The 20,502-nt window shown below is 34.2% G+C and overlaps 2 protein-coding genes across 5 annotated transcripts in view; one reads left to right on the top strand and one right to left on the bottom strand.

The window, feature by feature from the left end:
• LOC127831749 (39S ribosomal protein L20, mitochondrial-like) overlaps nt 1-8,107 on the top strand; it is a 28,693-nt gene extending 20,586 nt beyond the window's left edge. For all 3 annotated transcript variants that reach the window (XM_052356783.1, XM_052356782.1, XM_052356784.1), the window contains 3 exons: nt 1,473-1,550; nt 2,586-2,651; nt 7,922-8,107. In XM_052356783.1, the coding sequence (XP_052212743.1) occupies nt 1,473-1,550; nt 2,586-2,651; nt 7,922-8,074 (297 nt within the window). In that variant the 3' untranslated portion in view covers nt 8,075-8,107. The remainder of the gene's footprint in view (nt 1-1,472; nt 1,551-2,585; nt 2,652-7,921) is intronic.
• A 7,175-nt stretch (nt 8,108-15,282) lies between these two features.
• On the bottom strand, nt 15,283-19,976 carry LOC127882357 (probable E3 ubiquitin-protein ligase MID2). 2 transcript variants are annotated; one of them, XM_052430948.1, is made up of 4 exons: nt 19,912-19,970; nt 19,376-19,744; nt 18,117-19,120; nt 15,283-17,680 (listed from the first exon to the last, which is right to left on the bottom strand). In XM_052430948.1, the coding sequence occupies exons 2-4, from the start codon at nt 19,711-19,713 to the stop codon at nt 17,325-17,327; spliced, it is 1,698 nt and encodes a 565-aa protein (XP_052286908.1). In that variant the 5' UTR covers nt 19,714-19,744; nt 19,912-19,970; the 3' UTR covers nt 15,283-17,324. The 2 variants fall into 2 exon arrangements, with proteins under 2 accessions (XP_052286908.1, XP_052286907.1); XM_052430947.1 differs by having other exon boundaries at nt 19,376-19,976.
• Nucleotides 19,977-20,502: the final 526 nt, after the last annotated feature.

Genomic DNA, 20,502 nt, shown 5'->3' with positions numbered 1-20,502 from the left:
GGAACAAAACAGTAGGCATTGAAATCAGAGACTCTAGATAGGGTAAGTGAGGCACATGAGATATTGAACAAAACACTATGCATTGAAATCAGAGACTCGAGATAGTGTAAGTGAGGCACATGGGATATTGAATAAAATACTATTCACTGAACTCATAGACTCTAGATAGGGTAAGTGAGGCTGATGAGATATTGAACAAAACACTATTCATTGAAATCAGAGACTCTTCATAGTGTAAGTGAGGCACATGAGATATGGAACAAAACACTATGCATTGAAATCAAATACTCTAAATAGGGTAAGTGAGGCTGATGAGATATTGAACAAAACACTATGCCTTGAAATCAGAGACTCTAGATTGTGTAAGTGAGGCACATGAGATATTGAACAAAACACTATGCATTGAAATCAGAGACTCGAGATAGGGTAAGTGAGGCTGATGAGATATGGAACAAAACACTATTCATTGAAATCAGAGACTCTATATAGTGTAAGTGAAGCACATGAGATATGGAACAAAACACTATTCATTGAAATCAGAGACTTTATATAGTGTAAGTGAGGCTGATGAGATATTGAACAAAACTCTATTCATTGAAATCAGAGACTCTATATAGTGTAAGTGAGGCACATGAGATATGGAACAAAACACTATTCATTGAAATCAGAGACTCTAAATAGGGTAAGTGAGGCTGATGAGATATTGAACAAAACACTATGCGTTGAAGTCAGAGACTCTAGATAGGGTAAGTGAGGCACATGAGATATTAAACAAAACACTATGCATTGAAATGAGAGACTCTAGATAGGGTAAGTGAGGCACATGAGATATTGAACAAAACACTATTTTATAAGTGAGGCTCACAATTTGGTTGTCTAGAAAGCACTTACCAATTTTTTTGGATAGTTTTGCATCCTATTTATAAAGATATATATTGTTAAAAAAGCTTAAATTATCTGATGTAACTATTATATACCGGTATTCGAAAAGACCTTAAGAGAAATGGCAGAGTGCTGCCTTCTTGTCCATTTCACTTCCCCCTTTGTCTCTCTTTGTCCCTCTTGTCACCACAAAAGAGTGAATATGTTGTATTTTTTATGTATTTGTGCCAATTGAATAACCAAATTAAAAAGGTAAGCTTTTATATCTTGATTAAACAAGCGTTAGACTAATTTGGCATTGAGTACAGCTGTTCAATTTAAAATGTCACCAAACTGGTCCAATTTCCTCCCTGACCCTTCATAGCAGCCCCCAGTGCCTTTTATGATCCTAGATCTGTCCCTAACACTCATCAAAGATTATTATGCCCTTAATTTATACCAAGTTAAGGCATTTTTTTTACAGTTATATGCACTTTGTGAAAACATTTTACTTCACATGATTTTTAAAAATTAAGCCAAAATTAAAATGTATATGTAAAAAACACAAACTACATTTCTGTATTTGTTTATTGTAATATTGCATGTTGCAGCTGTATGAGACTCGACTGGCAGCAGCCTGTTTGGAACATGGAATGAACAAGACATATTTCCTGACATCTTTAGCGGAGGTAAGTTCTAATGAAGAACATACTTCTGATGATGCTGAGTAATATGACCCTTATAAACGTCTTTTACCAATTTTGGGGGGAATTTATAGCTCATAAGCTCATTTGAGAACATAGTGATGTACATTGTTGGTAATTATGTGTGTGTGTTTGTTCTTTAAAGATTTCGTTATGAACTGCTGGCAGTTTTTTTATAGAAATTAAGAGGTATAACTCTCTTTCAGAGTTTTTCAAATCATTTGGCTCAATGCTATTATGCATATGTATGTGACTGGAGCTGAAATACATTTTTAAAATGAGAAATGAAAAAAACTTACTCCCAGAAATCACAAGGGTAAGGAGTTTAATATATGGTTTGTACTTTGTTCTTGTGGTTTTCAAGGCAAGTTCCTAGAGAGCCCCACCCCGAGGTACAAGTGTTCTACTGTGAAAATGATTTAATCCTTTACCACTTTGATGTGTATTTTGACGCATTTGTAGTTCCTTAGAAAGTTAAATAAAACTTAAGACTTTTCTTACTAGATTTAAATTTTCAAGGCTTCATGACAAACCCTTTGTTACTGATGAGCAGCAAACAGCAAAAAACCTGAACAGACTGCAAATTATTTGCAGGCTGTTCTGGTTTTATGCTGGTCGCAAAAGCCATTGTCTCTTTGCTTCTGAGTGGAAAAGGGTTAATCCAAAACATACATCTGATAAGGGGCAACTCTTCCTCACCTACATAAAAGTATATTGAATCCTGATGGTAGAGATGAGTCCGTGATACCTAAATTTTTCAGATTTTTATTTCTCAAGGTTATTAACAGCGATTTACTTCATATTTCAAACACTACAATAATAGGCTTTGGTAATCTTTTATAACCGCATCTTGTTTAAAAGTATTGTCGGCTAAGTGTGTGTGTGTGCATAGCTTTTGTGTGCTATGATGTTTTGAATGCCAGCAATAAATAGAACACACCTTGAATGTATTGAGTTTCGCTTGTGTTATTGTTTTGCCTTACCTACAATCATTCATCTGTTACACTCATTTTCTTTCAGAATGACATTAATCTCAACAGGGAAACACTTTCAAACCTGGCAATTTATGAACCAAGAACATTTCAGGTAAGATGGGAAGAGTTTCATATATTATTTGGGAGTTTAAGTGTTACAGGATGACCTCAGAATCTGGACAACTGGGCCAGTTTTTTCAAATTGGTAGAGGAAAAAAATCTTAGAACAAAATTACTTTGAACTGAATCTCAAATAAGCAGGGAAATGAATGAAAACAGGAACAAACAAATCAAAACAAAGCTTATTATTTTTAATGTTAAAAAATGTTATTTGTCCAAACATTTACTATTATAATTTTGGTCTGTTCATAATTGATAGCTATGTTATTTCTTCTATCATCGGTAACGACAATGCATCAAAAGACCTCTAGCCAATCAGCAGGCTGGATCCACCTTGCTACTCATTAGGTTGGTTGACACAATCAAGTGAAAATGTGTTGAAATTTATGTTTTTGGAAATATGAAATTGCTTGTTAATAGAATGTCAACTTAACCTCAGTTACAAGAATTAGACCAAAGAATTCCCTTGATTTATTAAACTATTTAAATAAAACATTTGTCTCTAGGATTGTCTTGGGCAGTACTACATACGGTTACCTTTTGTGATCCTCTATCTTTCCCTAATATTTATTGTACAACACGCCCAGGCCCCTGGTCTCATTTTGGTGGAGTGACTCTTTTGATTGTTACACTGACATATTGTTTCATGTTAAATGATCATCATTGAAATAGCAGACTAGAAATGTAATACAAATAAGACTATTGTAATCGTTTTAAATCGACATCCTACGTATGAATTTCCCCTGGAATTTGTAAAGACTCAGGAGCATACAACCACAGCTTGCAATAGGTTTGATTAATTTCCTAATTGAATGTGTGCTATATTAATTTGTACATTGCTTCAGATTACAACATGCACACACAGATACTAATTTGAAATTTATGTGTTCTTGAATTGAAAATTCAGGCACAGGGGTACTCTTCTGGAAATACGGGCACAGGGGGACCCCTGATTGGGATATTGAGGCATAGGGGTGCCATCGTGCCTAAAAGCTCTGGGGACCAAGCTTGCTTACTGATCAAAATGGAAATAAAGCCATTAAAATAAATGTATTAATTTGTTCAGGCATAGTTAAAGGGACTGTCAACCACCAATGACGAAAAAAAGAAAAGTTCTTAAATACCTTTTTTTACAATTATTAGTTTATATTGAATAAAAATTCACAACTGGTATATTACATAACATGAAAAAAGTTCATATTTTCAGTATATTCGGTAATAAAATTTCACAATGTGAAATCGAAAGTACATCGCGAAAATAGGTGACTTGACAATATACACACTATATATAACACAAGTAGATTGATCATTTTATATATAAAATATATACAATTCACTACACATGTACAATTTGCATTCCTGGGTTTACCATGTGACGATGATGATGAATCTACTGGCGTTATTTATAAATAACTGGTAGTTACCTGGTAGACATACCCAGTAAAATTATTACCGAATATACTGAAAATATGAAAACTAAACAACTTTTTTCAAGTAATGTAATATACCAGTCGTGATATTTTAATCAATATAAACTAATAATTGTAAAAAAATACGGTATTTTACAACTTTTCTTTTCTTCGTCGTCGTGGTTGACAGTCCCTTCAAGACTACTTTGTAATAGTAAGTGATGTATATGGAGTAATTCATCATCCACTTTTTTTGGAAAAACTCGTTATGTTTATGTCTGATAATGCATGTAAAATTAATGATCAATGAAGATCATTCATGACAACTTAGACTTTTGCCAAATTACGATGAAGCAGCATTTTATTAATGTCCATTGATTTTGCTTCAGTTTTTAGCTCACCTGAGCACAACGTGCTCATGGTGAGCTTTTGTGTTCGCCTTTTGTCTGTTGTGCGTTGTGCGCCGTCAACATTTGGCTTGTGAACACTCCACATTTATTGTCTGATCTTCATGAAACTTGGTCAGAATATTTGTCCCAATGATACCTCGACTGATTTTAAACTGGGTCATTCTGGGTCGAAAACTAGATCACAAGGTCAAAAAAAGAAAAACCTTGTGAACACTGTAGAAGTCACATTTGATGCCCAATCTTCATGTAACTTTGTCAAAATGTTTGTCTAAATGATATGTTGGTTCAGTTCGAAAATGGTTCCGGTCCGTTGAAAAACATGGCCGCCAGGGGGCGGGGCAGTATTCCTTTTATGGCTATAGAGAAACCTTGTGATCACTCTAGAAGTCACAATTTTTGCCCAATCATCATGAAACTTGGTCAAAATATTGGTTTGATTGATATCTTGGACGAGTTCGAAAATAGTCTGGATCGGTGAAAAAACATGGCCGCCAGAGGGTGGGACAGTTTTCTCTGTATGTATATAGTAAAAACATGTGAACACTCTAGAAGTCACATTTTTGGTCCTATCTTTATGAAATTTGGTCAGAGCATGTGTTTTCTGGATAGGACTGTTGAGTCTGAAAATGGTTCTGATCGGTAAAAAAGCATGGCCGCCAGAGGGGGTCATTTTCCTTATATTTATATAGTAAAAAAGCTTGTGAACACTCTAGAAGTCACATTTTTTACCTAATCATCATAATTTTTTTTTAAACATCAATTTTAATGATATCTCTGACGAGTTCGAAAATGGTCAAGATGGGTGGAAAAACATGGCCACCAGGGGGTGGGACTGTTTTCTCCATATGTATATAGTGAAAACATGTGAACAGTCTGTTAAAGAAAGATAACCTGTACATGCATACTTTCTTATAGTTAACTCCCTTGTTAAAACCTTGTTAACACTCTAGAGGCCACATTTATTGTCCAATCTTTATTAAATTTGTTCAGAAGATTGGTCTAAATGATATCTTGGATGAGTTAGAAAATGGTTTCATTTGCTTGAAAAACATGGCTGCCAAGGGGCGGGGCATTTATCATTATATGGCTATATGCATGTACACATGTACATTGTATGGCTATAGTAAAACCTTGTTAACACTCTAGAGGCCACATTTATTGTCCAATCTTCATGAAATTCGGTCCGAAGATTGGTCTGAATGATATCTTGGATGAGTTCGAAAATGGTTACTTTTGCTTGAAAAACATGGCTGTCAAGGGGCGGGGCATTTTTCCTTATATGGCTATATATGGCTATAGTAAAATCTTGTTAACACTCTAGAGGCCACATTTATTGTCCTATCTTCATGAAACTTGGTCAGAAGATTCATCCCAATAATATATTGGAAGAGTTCAAAAATAATGCTTGTTGGTTGAAAAACATGGCCGCCAGGGGGCGGGGCATTTTTCCTTATATGGCTAAAGTAGAACCTTGTTAACAGTCTATAGAGGCCACATTTATTTTCCGATTGTCATTTAACTTGGTCCGAAGATTTGTCGCAATGATATCTTGAATGTGTTCGAAAAAAGTTTCGGTTGCTTAAAAAACATGGCCACCAAGGGGCGGGGCATTTTCCTAATATGGCTATATATGGCTTTAGTAAAATCTTGTTAACACTCTAGAGGCCACATTTATTATCCAATCTTCATGAAATTTGGTCAGAAGATTGGTCTCAATGATGTCTTGGATGAGTTCGAAAATGGTTAAGTTTGCTTGAAAAACATGGCTGCCAAGGGGCGGGGCATTTTTATCTATATGGCTATAGTAAAATCTTGTGAACACTCTAGAGGCCACATTTATTGTCCGATCTTCAAGAAACTTGGTCAGAAGATTTATCCCAAAAATATCTTGGACGAGTTAAAAAATGATGCCGGTTGGTTGAAAAACATTGCCGCCAGGGGGAGGGCATTTTTCCTTAAATGGCTATAGTAAAACCTTGTTAACACTCTAGAGGCCACATTTAGTTTCCTATCTTCATGAAACTTGGTCCGAAGATTTGTCCTAATGATATCTTGGATGAGTTCGAAAATGGTTTCGGTTGCTTTAAAAACATGTCCACCAGGGGGCTGGGCATTTTTCCTAATATGGCTTTATATTGCTTTAGTAAAACCTTATTAACACTCTAGAGGCCACATTTATTGTCCGATCATCATGAAACTTGGTCAGCTTATTTGTCCCAATGATATCTTGGATGAGTTCGAAAATGGTTCCGGTTGGTGGAAAAACATGGCCGCCAAGGGGGCGTGGCATTTTTCCTTATATGGCTACAGCAAAACCCTGTTAACACTCTAGAAGCCATATTTATTGTACGATCATCATGAAACTTTGTCAGAAGATTTGTCCCAATGATATCTTGGATAAGTTCGAAAATGGTTCCAGTTGCTTGAAAAACATGGCCAACAGTGGGCGGGGCATTTGTCCTTATATGAACTTATGAATCCTCGTGAAACTTTGTCAGTATATTTTTTTAAATGATATCTTAGATGTGTATGAAAATAGTTCTGGTCTGTTGAAAAACGTGACTGCCAGGGTGTTCACTAGTCATGAAGGTTGGTAAGAACATTTTGTTCTAATGACATCTTGGGCTGCACAGAACAGGTCAGTTCCTTTTAATCTTAGGTGAGCGTCTTTGGGCCTTTCAGGCCCTCTTGATTTTAAAGCCATTTCATGATAAACCCTGTATACTTGACACCATAAACCAGGTGTTTCATGGGCCCCAAAAAGTTGATACCACTTGTTATTGTTTATTAAACGAGTGAGTGAAGCGCGTTGATGTATTTGTAATAAAAACATAATATCAAGACGAATAACATTATTTTAGGTGCAATTTAATTTAGACATTAGTAAACTGTGCACATCTTTAAAAATTATGTGGCCAGCTATACAGGTTTTTTCGTTGAACTGCTTTTATTACCGTTTTCATTTTTTATCAAAGAGTCAATAATCCTATTAGATTTATGTGGTCTGAACACCCTGAAAATGTTAAGTTTTTATGACAATTTTTTGCCAAGAAATTCAGCGAGCATCATGTCTGCACTTTTAATCAAGCCGCTACATGCATATTCATAAATTCATGTAATGCATGTACGGTACTCATTATAAAGTGTTTGTAAATTAATCATTTTTTAAAATCTTTATTCGTTTTTAATTTATTTTGTGAAACATAAAATTAGACATGCATACTTTTTTGGGCGTCATTGTATTAATTTCGCAATTTAAGATGGTTTTCTGACTGACCACATGTACATTGCACATATTGAGGCAATGAAATGGTTTAATGGTGTAGGTGTAAGCATTTGACTTTCACAAACCCGAGTTATAATTTATAAATAAAAAAAATGTTTTAAACAACTTTATTGTGAAAATCGCAGTTTTTATAAAACTGGTTACATTATTTTTGCAGAGTCTGGTCCAGTTTGTGAAGGAGCGATCAGAAGAGGTCGGACTTCAAAGCCGCGTATTAGGCTCAGTTCACGGTACTGAATCCAGGGGCATTCTCGATGAAGTGAAGAAGCACAGATGGAGCACAAAATCTCGAACTGATGAAGTAGATTGACACTTGTTTGACTGAATAAAATTTATTTCTTGATTTCTATTTTTCAGTTTGAGGTCGCCAATATACCAAACACAGTTTATGATTGTTTTGATATATTGGCGTTAAGTCGATTGATGAATTGACCAGCATATTGCAACTCCATAGCACAGTCGTGATTACCATGGCAACGGTCTTATAATATCCATATCAGGAGAAAATGTTATTTATTGTAACAAAACTTTTAATTTGTTGCCATAACCCACGATAGGGAGTAATGATGTGTGTTGTCGAATCAGTGAATTCAGAATCTTACCAGAATATTTCACATATATTCTCTTTAAAACTTTATATCTGACAACAAAGTATATAAGAAATATATTACTTTTGGAATTAACAAATGTAAAGTAATGGAATTAATGCACTCACTGTGAACTTCTTAAATATGCTCACAACTACGCAATGAATTTTGGAAATGGAATTTACTCGAATGACATTAATATTATATGAGTAATGTTCCTAATTTTCTATCTTTATATAAAGAATTAAGAAATAATCGACGTATAAGCGTTGGTTATTGCGGTAATAACCAACGGTTTGGAGTTCCGATGTGTAGAATTCAACCACGAGGGCGTAGCCCGAATGGTTTGGTAACAAGCATCGGAACGACGAACCGTTGGTTAATACCGCAATAACCAACCCTTACACGTCGATAATTTCGATTCTAAGATGATGGCATTAATAAATTATCCGCGATTTAAAGGTTATAAATAAGAATTATTTTAACCAGATGTCTTCCACTTTTCTGCAAAAACGTGATGTCACCACAACAATGATAATCAAATGGCGTCGTCTTCATTCATAAACAGTGCGCAACCGTTGGTAAATCGGGGTAATAACCCACTTTAAGCTCCCTTCTCATTCTAATGTGCATGCGTGTGCGACTGTGGTAGACCTATAAATGCATCATCACCCCCGGAAATCCGATATGCTGTGAAAAGTTGGATGTGCTAGGAAAAGTTACCGATATATTTCGATGAATTTCGGTAGGGTAAGTAAATCCAGTTCTATAATTGTTTAAAGGCATTTTTGAATTAAAATATATTTTGGTGTATGCAAAGGAGGTATTACCATGTATGTTAGAAAAATCCTGGTAATTATTATTCAGGATTTATTGAAATATCGCTATTTAAAGTCGACGATGCAGGGATTTGTCCTATATATAGCACTTTATTTACAAATTTCTTTAAAGGTATGCCAGTGAAAAAGTTTTTGCACCGACAATTATATTAACCAATGTCCCCGAGTAACATATCCGCCAGGGTTTCTTAAAAAAAATCGTATTGTTGGAAAAATTCGACTTTACATTCAACATGTTTATGAAAATATGATATGCCCTGGTGCAGTGCAAAAAATTCAAGATATGACATGAGTGCAGTTCATTTATAAACTTAAAAGCTCACTATTAGTGCTGATTTATGCCCACTCTGATGCATTGTAGATCATTTTCATTAAACTTTGAGGTTTTACTATTATGTCCGTTCTGAAGCTTAGTTAATTTCCAGCTTATTTGTATCTTTTTTATTGTTTGAAAACCATTGTAAATGTAAAGTAATTGATTAATACATAACATTTATAATAATATTTTCTGCCTAAAGTTCCAATTATGGGTAGACTTTTATAAATCTGAACTAAATTTGGATCTATTAGACATGACTTGAAGTTGACAGCTTTGCAAACTTCTCCGACAATGCAAACGTGTAAATGTTTGTTTCTTTTTGTTCTTTTTGGTAATGATTTATGCAAAATGTAAACATTAATGTTCAATACGATAAATACATTTTATCCATGACGTGAAACTTGAAATTACTTGTAAAGTAAAACACATACTATGACATCATTTAATGAGTATAGCGATAGGAGCCTTATTAAGTGAAATTATGAGTGAACGACAGGTGGAGTCATTATCATGGACCTACCAATGAAATCAATTTAATAGACACGAATACTTGACAAATAAGAATACAAAAACATAGGCAAATGTAAATAGAAGCTATGAAAAATGAAATCAAAAAATCAGCAAAGCAATAGTTCTAATAGAATTGAACTTGAAACAGTGTTTCGCTTCTGTTGATTTGGTTCATCAACATGGTTTATCTTTGCCGGACAGAAATTACCCACACTGAGAGCTAAGCATTCGACATTTTAACTACCCGCTGGTAATGTCTAGTCTGAACAACTGTCTCAATTAATTAAGCTGGAACAATCGGATGTGATAATATTTTAAACATACTCCATAACACATATATGCTAGAAATATTTACATTTAAAACATTAGTAAAATATGCATTTTATGATATGCAGTAGAGTACTAACACTTCGTACACAGACGAACAAATATTGAAAGCTATCAGTTTATCAAAACAAAAAACCAACATCTTTAATAAATATAAAAGTTAGGCATGTTTTATTTAATGGAACTATTACTTTGCTTGCATGTACTTGCATATAATTTAAATAATGTATGGTGAATTATACATATAGATGTTAGAGTTACTAAATTGATTTTTAAGTACATGTATTTCTTAAGCTTGCTAGGACACGGTATAATCTAGGAAATTTAACATGCCATAGTTCCGAAAAAAACACATCAACAGTGGTGTTTGGGGCAAACGATTCAAAACAGCTTAAATTATTTATGTCTTTTAGTGTTCAATTTTCGTACACAACATAAACTCATTAACCAGGTTTTCCGAAGGAAAAAACTGGTTATTAGATGGGCGAATGCGGGTGGGCTGGCTGGCTGGCTGGCGTGCTGGCGGGCGGGCGGAACAAGCTTGTCCGGGCCATAACTTTGTCGTTCATTGTGAGATTTTAAAATCATTTGGCACATTTGTTAACCATCATTAGACGGTGTGTCGCGCGAAAAAAATACGTCAATATCTCCAAGGTCAAGGTCACACTTTGAGTTCAAAGGTAAAAAACAGCCATAAATGAGCTTGTCTGGGCTATAACTATGTCATTCATTATGAGATTTTAAAATCATTTGGCACATTTGTTCACCATCATGGGACGGTGTGTCGCACGAAAGAATCACATCAATATCTCCAATGTCAAGGTCTCCACGACTAAAAATAGATTTATTTTAAAACAAACTTACAAAGGGGGTTAATTTTGTTTATTCATTTCAAAAGTTCAGTTTGAGTTGTCTCCCTTTATCAGATTTTTTTTCACAATGAAAACCTGGTTTTGTGACAATTTTGTCCCTTGTTTTAATATTTGTAATGAAACAGTTTTCCATGATAAGTGCCGATTCTTCATTTCTCAAAGTCAACATGGAGTCGCTTATGAATGATATCCGTTTTCTGAAGATGTATAATGACGTCATTTTCACATTTCATTGCAAATCACATGAAATAAAATGGAATTGAATTTATTAATCGAATAATATCACATTTTACAAGCACGTAATGTCAAACACCCAAATGACAATGATTTTATACATGTACGTTTATTGTGATTACTATTTTTATACAAACTATATTTACTGAGCGCCTGAATACCGTACTCGTACAGTTATAATACAATTATAAGTGGTTACATATGCCAGCAGTTAAAAACATAATTAAACAAAACTAACATGAGCAAAGGATACTCATACATACGGCATCGACCTTCAAAGTGTATACATGTAGTTCCGCATGTGTATCTTTATTGTTTTGAAAACTATGTTTTCATTGTTCATTACAATAACGATTGCTGAAATCTTTTCACTTCAACACATGGGCACATTTCCTTTACCACATACAGTATTGGCTACTGTAGCCGAAGTATTCTTAGCATTACTGTCTGCTTGTAATATACTTAACCAATAGTCTACATCAACCTGTCGTGATAAAGCTTTGAGTGACCCATACCCACGTGTATTTTTTTAGTATTCTTCAGTTTAGCTAGTTGTCCACTTCTATAAATAGTGACAATTCGACCATCGCGTTCACGTAGTCCTCAATAAAGTAAATATTTTTGTAAAAATATGCGACATAGTGTAGTTACTATAATTTCTGTATTATGAAAAAATATGTCAGTTTTAAATCACTTTATGGATATACACGCATATGGTTATCTTGTTATATAAATATATTTGACATCTAAATTTGTAATAAACACTGTAAAACATAAATCGCCCCCTTTACAAATACAATGCAAATCAAATGTAATGGGTTTGTTTGCTGACCGCCATTTTTGATTTCTTTAATTTTAATCACTTATTGTTTGATGTGTTAGTAATTATTGATGTATTATGGAATTTTCTTTCAATTGAAATAAACAATAAAAATACACTTCGCCAATTGTATACATTATAGTATCAAATAAAAGGAATATTAGGATAACCGACTTCAAATTCGTATTACACTCATGTGATGCGTCGAATAATCTCATTATACTCACTGCACGTTTAAATCGCGGAACCAAGCAATTGTAAATTGGTGTTTGTAACCAAAACAAGGGCTGTTTGTAAAACATGCATGCCCCCCATATGGGCTCTCCGTTGTAGTGACAGCCATTGTGTGAATATGTTTTTTGTCACTGTGACCTTGACCTTTGACCTAGTGACCTGATAATCAATAGGTTTCATCTGTGAGTCATGATCAATGTACCTATGAAGTTGCATGATCCTAGCCATAAGTGTTCTTGAGTTATCATATGAAAACCATTTTACTATTGCGGGTCACCGTGACCTAGACCTTTGACCTAGTGACCTGAAAATCAATAGGGGTCATCTTCGAGTGATGATCATTCTACCTATGAAGTTTCATGATCGTAGCCATAAGCGTTCTTGAGTTATCATCCGGAAACCATTTTACTATTTCGGGTCACCGTGACCTTGACCTTTGACCTAGTGACCTGTATATTAATAGGGGTCATCTGCGAGTCATGATCAATGTACCTATGAAGTTTCATGATCCTAGGCATAAGCATTCTTGAGTTATCATCCGGAAACCATATTACTATTTTGGGTCACCGTGACCTTGACCTTTGACCTAGTGACCTGAAAATCAATAGGGGTCATCTGCGAGTCATGATCAATGTACCTATGAAGTTTCATGATCCTAGGCATAAGCATTCTTGAGTTATCCGGAAACCATTTTACTATTTCGGGTCACCGTGACCTTGACCTTTGACCTAGTGACCTGAAAATCAATAGGGGTCATCTGCCAGTCATTATCAATCTACCTATGAAGTTTCATGATCCTAGGCCTAAGCGTTCTTGAGTTATCATCGGGAAACTATTTTATTATTTCGGGTTACCGTGACTTTGACCTAGTGACCTGCAAATCTTTAGGGGTCATCTGCAAGTCATGATCAATGTACCTATCAAGTTTCATGATCCTAGGCATAAGCGTTTTTGAGTTATCATCCGGAAACCATTTTACTATTTCGGGTCACGGTGACCTTTACCTTTGACCTAGTGACCTCAAAATCAATAGGGGTCATCTGCGAGTCATGATCAATGTACCTATGAAGTTTCATGATCCTAGGCATAAGCGTTTTTGAGTTATCATCTGACAACCTTTTAGTGGACGGACCGACAGACCGACAGACCGACCGACATGAGCAAAGCAATATACCCCCTCTTCTTCGAAGGGGGGCATAAATATAACAAGGGGGAATAATAAATAAACAGACAGGGTGACAGTTTATTCAGAACTACACAAAAGTACATCGTCTTTATACTCACATATGCACATTATTTTATGTCAAGTAAATAGGTATAACAACATTACATAACATAAAAGGTCATTTAAGAATACAAATATAATTAAACACAACCGATTGCAAGAATACGTTAGTTATATCGAAGCAATAATGATTGTCATTTAAACAGTATTGTTTAGAATCGTATTTCTTATAACAAATTAAAGCTTCTTTCAAATTTTACATACATTTAAAATTACCGATTTGTCAAATGTAACTAATAAGTTGTGGAGTTTATATACAAATGGGTTAATATGAAATATACGGCTGATATATTTTTTCTTACATCCGTGTAACAGCCTTACATCCGTGTAACAGCGGCGTGTACATAAAAAATGATACTCGTCTTCTAAAATGTAGTAATAACAAAATAAACAATATCGTTAATTTCGTGGTATGTTATTCTGAGAGTATCTTCCAATTTGAATTCCAAACGTCTCAACGAAAGTGCAGAGACGTAATCTTACAAAACATAGGCGTAGACGTCAAGAAAGCAAGACAAAATATTCTTTATAGTTCAATAAGGTTAAAAAAACATGATACATGTCCAATGCATAACATTTATTTATTTTACCATACCACTCTTGTTTAAAATTATCAACAAGTCTACATTTGAACTTACGAAGAAAACTATTAACTTGCACATCGTTCGGATTTTTAAATACGTAACTAAGTCCACAATTATTTAACATCTTGACATTTGAGACCCAATTTGTATAACCTTTATTACCATCGGTTAAAGTTATTTTATAGAAAATTTGCGTTGTAAAATTTACATTGTTTAGAATTTTAAACAAATATTGTCTGGTTTTAAAAAACCTGTTTACCTGTACATACAAAGGATATCTACCTTATTCACCAAAAGGTAGAATGTGCAAAATATATGTGCGCGTTAAATATCTTCTGGGTTTGTGAAACCCAATACTTCTGAAGCATAATTAAAGGAGTCAAACACATGGCAAAGTATGTTTGGTGTAATGTCAATGTCATTGCATTTAAACAATAATGCACCTATAGCCTGAAGTGCATTATAAATAAAATGTTTCTGGTTTTATATAAAACTTGGAGTATAATTCCACACTGTTCTTATGTAGTAAAAGTAGTCAACCACTTTAATATCACTACAATTGTATGCCCATCTTTCGTTTTCATTTAATCCCCACCTCTTTCGAAATACAATTATTCTTGTGTTTTTTGCAGTTTTTACATTTAGATCCCAAGAATTGAAATATGAATGTAAGTAATCTAAATATATTTGAATTTCAGTCGGTGGCTTGCCTGAATAGCCAATAATAGTAAAATCAACCACATGTTATCTATATTTGAACCAGAATGTATGTTATCTTGCAGGTAAAATTCAAGGTCTTCTACGGATAAAGAAAACTAAAACTGCGACAATACCTCCCCTTGCATTCGTACAGCCACACAACTAAACTAATCTGCGTAAGAGGGACATGATTTAATAGTAATATCAACAAAATGTCATCTTTATTTGAACCAGAGTGAATTTTATCTTGCAGGTAACGTTCAAGCCTTTAAGGTCTTCTACAAATAAAGAATCAGATTCGGCGGCACTACCTCCCTTTGCCTCAGTGCAGCCGATAAACTTAAACTTAAATAGTCTGAGTAATAGAAACATAATTTAACACTTGAATTAACATTCGAATACACATCCTTCACTATTCTTAGCAAGTTACTTTTTATATCAGACCTAAACATTTTCAATCATATTGCTTTGAGTGATATACTTTCAACACATTTAAGTATATCAACGTAAATAATATAAAAACTTTTTTTATTTAAATCATTTTGTACAATTGACATAAATTTATAAATAACATCAACAATTGAATATCCTTTCTTCAATCCGAAATCCGCATACGAAATAAAAGTGGTTTCACTGAACAATTCGTCAATGCCCTGATAAACAATCGTGGTAGTAAATATTTTTTAGAAGCATCTTACTAGAGTAATCCTTATATAGTTATCTCCTTCATTTTCTGTACCTTTTTTATGCAAATGGATTATAAGAGTGTGCCCACTGCATAGCTCTTATTTATAGATAATAATTATTTAGGTGTTATAAGTAATGTGTAGTGATTAAGATATTAAAATTGGATACTTTGTTAAATGACTGTCAAACCACGTTTCGCTAAGGTTTTACAACTTTAATAAATTAAAAATATCGTATCATAAACCCAAACAATGCGATATTAAATAAAACCCAATCACAAACCATTCCATACATGTATCATTTTAATAGACATGTCAAAGCCAATTATTTGTTAAAACTCTATTGCATACTTAAACAAAATGAAAAAATGAACATCAAATAACACACAAATTACATTTATTTATTTACTTATTTAAGTTTTAACATACTTCTTACTTAATTATTAAAAAAAAATCGGCTTTGTTTTTGTAAGTTTCTCGTCTTTTAGATTGTTATGAACGGTTCCTGTGTACATATGTTAAATTTTTCAATGACTACGATAATCGATGAAGTACGTTCACAGAACGTAGAAGAAGTAGAAGTAACAGAAATATAGTTATAGTTTAGTTTTAGTTTAAACCTATTTATTTAAGTTCGATTTGACCGAATTCATAACATATTTTGAAATGCTCTCAAGTTCGTTTTCTATGTAGAACCAGTACTTGGTGTTTATTAGGGAGATCTAAAGATCGAATCTGTAACCATCCGGTCGGTGAGCGGAAATCATTTTCACTACGCCACGGCGTCTTTCTTATGGAAGTAGAAGTAGTAATAAGAATGACAAGCAAATTCGTTAAATTAATGTCCACCGCAAAATACATTTTGTTTATAGTTGTGTGCAGACCTAAGGGAAACAAAAAGCAATCACTCTTTTCCAAGAAAGTGAAGTTTTATGGGTTTTTTTGCATGACACTTCTTATTGATATCTTTTAACCCATGAAGTTTCATGTTGGAATACTTTATAGTGAGATATAGCCTTGAATAGTTACACCCTACACGAACAACACGGGTCAATAACTCTTATTTAAATATGGGTAGGGCTATGGCTATTTTACATTGCACTTGTACTCATTAATTTATACACTAATAAAGTTTCATGTTGAAATCTTGTATCATATCTGAGATAAAGCCCTGAAAAGGTACATTATATAATACATCATAGGGCAGTGTCTCTTATTAAATGGCTGGTCATCACTGGTGCACCTATTCACGATTATCATCGACTCTCACTATAAAATCTTTCTGTGTTTGTTGTCGGTTGTGTACATACATACTGTATGTAATTCACACAATAAACATCATAAGCGGCACTATCAACACTAGTACAAGAGACATGCATATACACGCAATTAAAGCATGGTTGCTAAGTAAAGGAAAATAATCGATTGTCATCTCCTTGAAACGGTCAAATAACAGTACGGTCGTTTTCGAGCGCTTACAAATCATACTTCGGCAAGATATTAATAGTGCACGTGCATTACACGACACAAATAATACGTTTACCAAAGTGCTGCACGTTTACATTTACTGCTTGTCTATAACAACCATTGCATTTGTTGTTCCCACAAGGACTGCTGACGCCCGTTCGCTGTAACAAACACATGAAGGCGATTCCACTGCATAATCCTTAAGTCTTGCCAATATCAGTGTCCCGTCTGTGTTGACTTGGACAATGTCCTGTTGGTTAGCGCAACATATAAATACATGGCCTGTTAATGCAACAGAAACCCTTGGACTTTTACATTGAGAGTAAAGTTTTAAAGTTTCGTATTTTAGTACAGCCAGAATGTCGCCATTTAGCGAAAGAGTGAGGAGGGACTCTGATACCTCGTTGAAAACGTAGATCTTGTTACCGTCGGTGCTGGCTGCACAACTGCCAACTGGAATACAAACATCTTTCAAGTATTCTATTTAACAATCATCCTATAATTTACACAAGAACAAAAGTATAAACAATTTATCACAGGGACAAACCGTAAATACGTTATGATATCTTAACAATTAAAATGATGTGGTATTTTGAGACCACATATGAGAATCGTGACCTGCGAAAGAAACCACATATGAGAATCGTGACCTGCGAAAGATACCCCTGTTTTTATCTGCATTATGATCAGAGATCGCATCGACGAGCCCATTCGTTTTGGGAAAGATAACATATGAAGGTACAAATCAAATTGTATAACAGGAAGTATTTTTAAATAAATGTTTATACAGGGTAATATTTGCTTATAAAGGTTTTAACTACACAAACCACATACCACCTTAATAATATAAATAATACTTCCAACATTGTAAAGTATACATATGGGTTACCTGCATGAACGGAAGTAGAGCGGCTGGATGTATCCTCGTATATTTTCTTAATCTGACGACCATCTAAAGCGTACATATACAATTCTTCACCGGTGGTCACATACACGCTCGCCAAACAGTAAGTTATTGATATACACGAATGATTAAAATAAAATGATTTTGTCTTTATAAGCTTGTTTTCATCTACACGTAAAAAATATAGCTTGTAAACATTTTTAGTTTTTATCGAAACCGCAACCTCACGAGCATCTACTTTACACACTGATTCTGGGGATGATGACAGTAAAAGATGAGTAACCACTTTATAGTGTGCATCAAGCAGCTTCACGGTTTTGTTTGCAGAGTCTAAAATAACAAACACGCCAGAAGGTAACTCACATATTCCTGTCATGCAACACGATTGCTTTTCAACGTCTAAACGTACTTCGTGGTATGTGAATCCCCATTGCACTTTTAGACATTCGTTTGAATTTGTCACTTTTTCAGAAGTTACATATCCTAACTGTAACATGGATGACACGTAGTGATTGATAACTGTGTGTGGTTCAAATTGAACACTGCCTTGTCTAGTATTTCTACCGTTTAATGATATAGCTTTTCGTGTCAGTTCTATATATTTTCTATGCGCAATATATGATTCGGCAGCGCTTTCACCGAGGTTTTGAATAATATCCGAAAGACTTTGAAGATTTTCGCTAATTGAAGAACACTGCTTAATATCTGTTTCAAATTCAGTTTGTAAACTTGCCAACTGTTCAAGCAACTCAATTTGAGCACGTTTTTCAAGTAAATCTATCGATTCATTTATTTCTTTCCGAAAAAGTTCAATGCTTTTATGCTGTTCTTCACCCGAAGCACGTAAATGCTGTATATCTTTTAGTCGTTCTTCTTTCCGCTTTTGCAATTGTTCTTGGTGTGTTTTAATGTTGCAAATCATTTGCTGACAATCTGATATCACCTCTCCGTCTTTTATTTTATCGGCTATACGAGTCACGCGGCATTTTCTGTTAAACAATTATTACCATTTTAAATAATATAATAGCAACAATTTACATAAAAATATGATCACTATATTACAGTGGTCACGATCAAAAGCAACACATAGCAAAACTGTGCATTGTTATTAAAAATTAAACCAAAGATATAAGATTGATTGAATGAACCAAAGTAGTTTATTGCGATTTGATTATGAGTAAGGTTCGTTATACAAATAAAAATGCCAGAATAGAAAAGTCATAAATATAAGAAAGATAACGTACCTGTGATGATTTAAATCGCAAACCAGACATAAAAGTTGGTCGTGGTCCTTGCAAAACAATTCTATCTTTTCATTGAAATGATCCATACACTGAAATATCGGCTTTATGATGGATTGTGATTTTCCGCCCCAGCTTGTTCTCACGTCACTTCTCACGGTCATATGCATCTTGAATGTTTGGCTGTGTTGACCGTTGCATGTTTCACAATAATATTTGGTACATTGTTCACAGAAGTACTCAGCGTCTGTTCGAGAACCGTTTTCTTCACACACGTAACAACACGTGTTATGTTCTAAATCAGATCCCTTGTTTATCAAAAGCGTAGATGATTCAGCCATTTGAATTGTGTTCAGTCGTACTTTCGATTTCCTATATCGTAAAGTGTAACATTATTTATAGTTTATTATACACAAAGTGACACTTTTCAAATCTGAACGTTACTAGTATGTTGACAAATGAAATATATTAAAGATAATTTAATTGAACAAATAACATTATATATAATCCAGTTTAAATTTGAATACGTATAGGTTGACCATAAGTCCGCGTAGTTATGTATTGTAATTCGAATGGTGTGTAGTCGAACATAACACAGCTTACGTACGTACAATCGGAACGCATCGGACAGTGGGCTACACCACACCGTCTCTCTGATGTACGAAGGCGGCCGTCATATTGGATTTGGAACTACTTTTGAAAACAAGATGGCGGCCCCTCGGTTCAAACCCGACGTAAAGATGAAAAATTAAAATGTGTTTTTTGTAGCTCGTCTGTTGCAAGATTACATTCTTTAAATAATAATAAGTGTAGATCTGTGAATTCTCACAACTTAAAAAATTGTTAAAATTTAAAGATGCCATTATTGGCATTGAATTAATTTTAAAGCGACTGTGTTCGTTATAGTTTGTGACTCTACGAGGATTGCTTACATAAAGTATAAAATACATCACTCATAATCATTGTATGAGCATGGATGGCCGAGTGGTCTAAGCGGTAGACGGGTCATGGTTCGAGCCCAGTTGAGGGTTACTTTTTAAATTGTATTCTTGTTTTTTATTGGAGCTTTTAAGATCCAATGTTTACAATTACATGATCATTTATGAATATAGCATTGAATGACAAAAATA

Source organism: Dreissena polymorpha, chromosome 5 (assembly GCF_020536995.1).
Source record: "Dreissena polymorpha isolate Duluth1 chromosome 5, UMN_Dpol_1.0, whole genome shotgun sequence".
Taxonomy (NCBI): Eukaryota; Metazoa; Mollusca; class Bivalvia; order Myida; family Dreissenidae; genus Dreissena; species Dreissena polymorpha.
The sequence above is the reverse complement of the archived record's forward strand: the minus strand, read 5'-3'. Positions and strand labels throughout refer to the sequence as shown.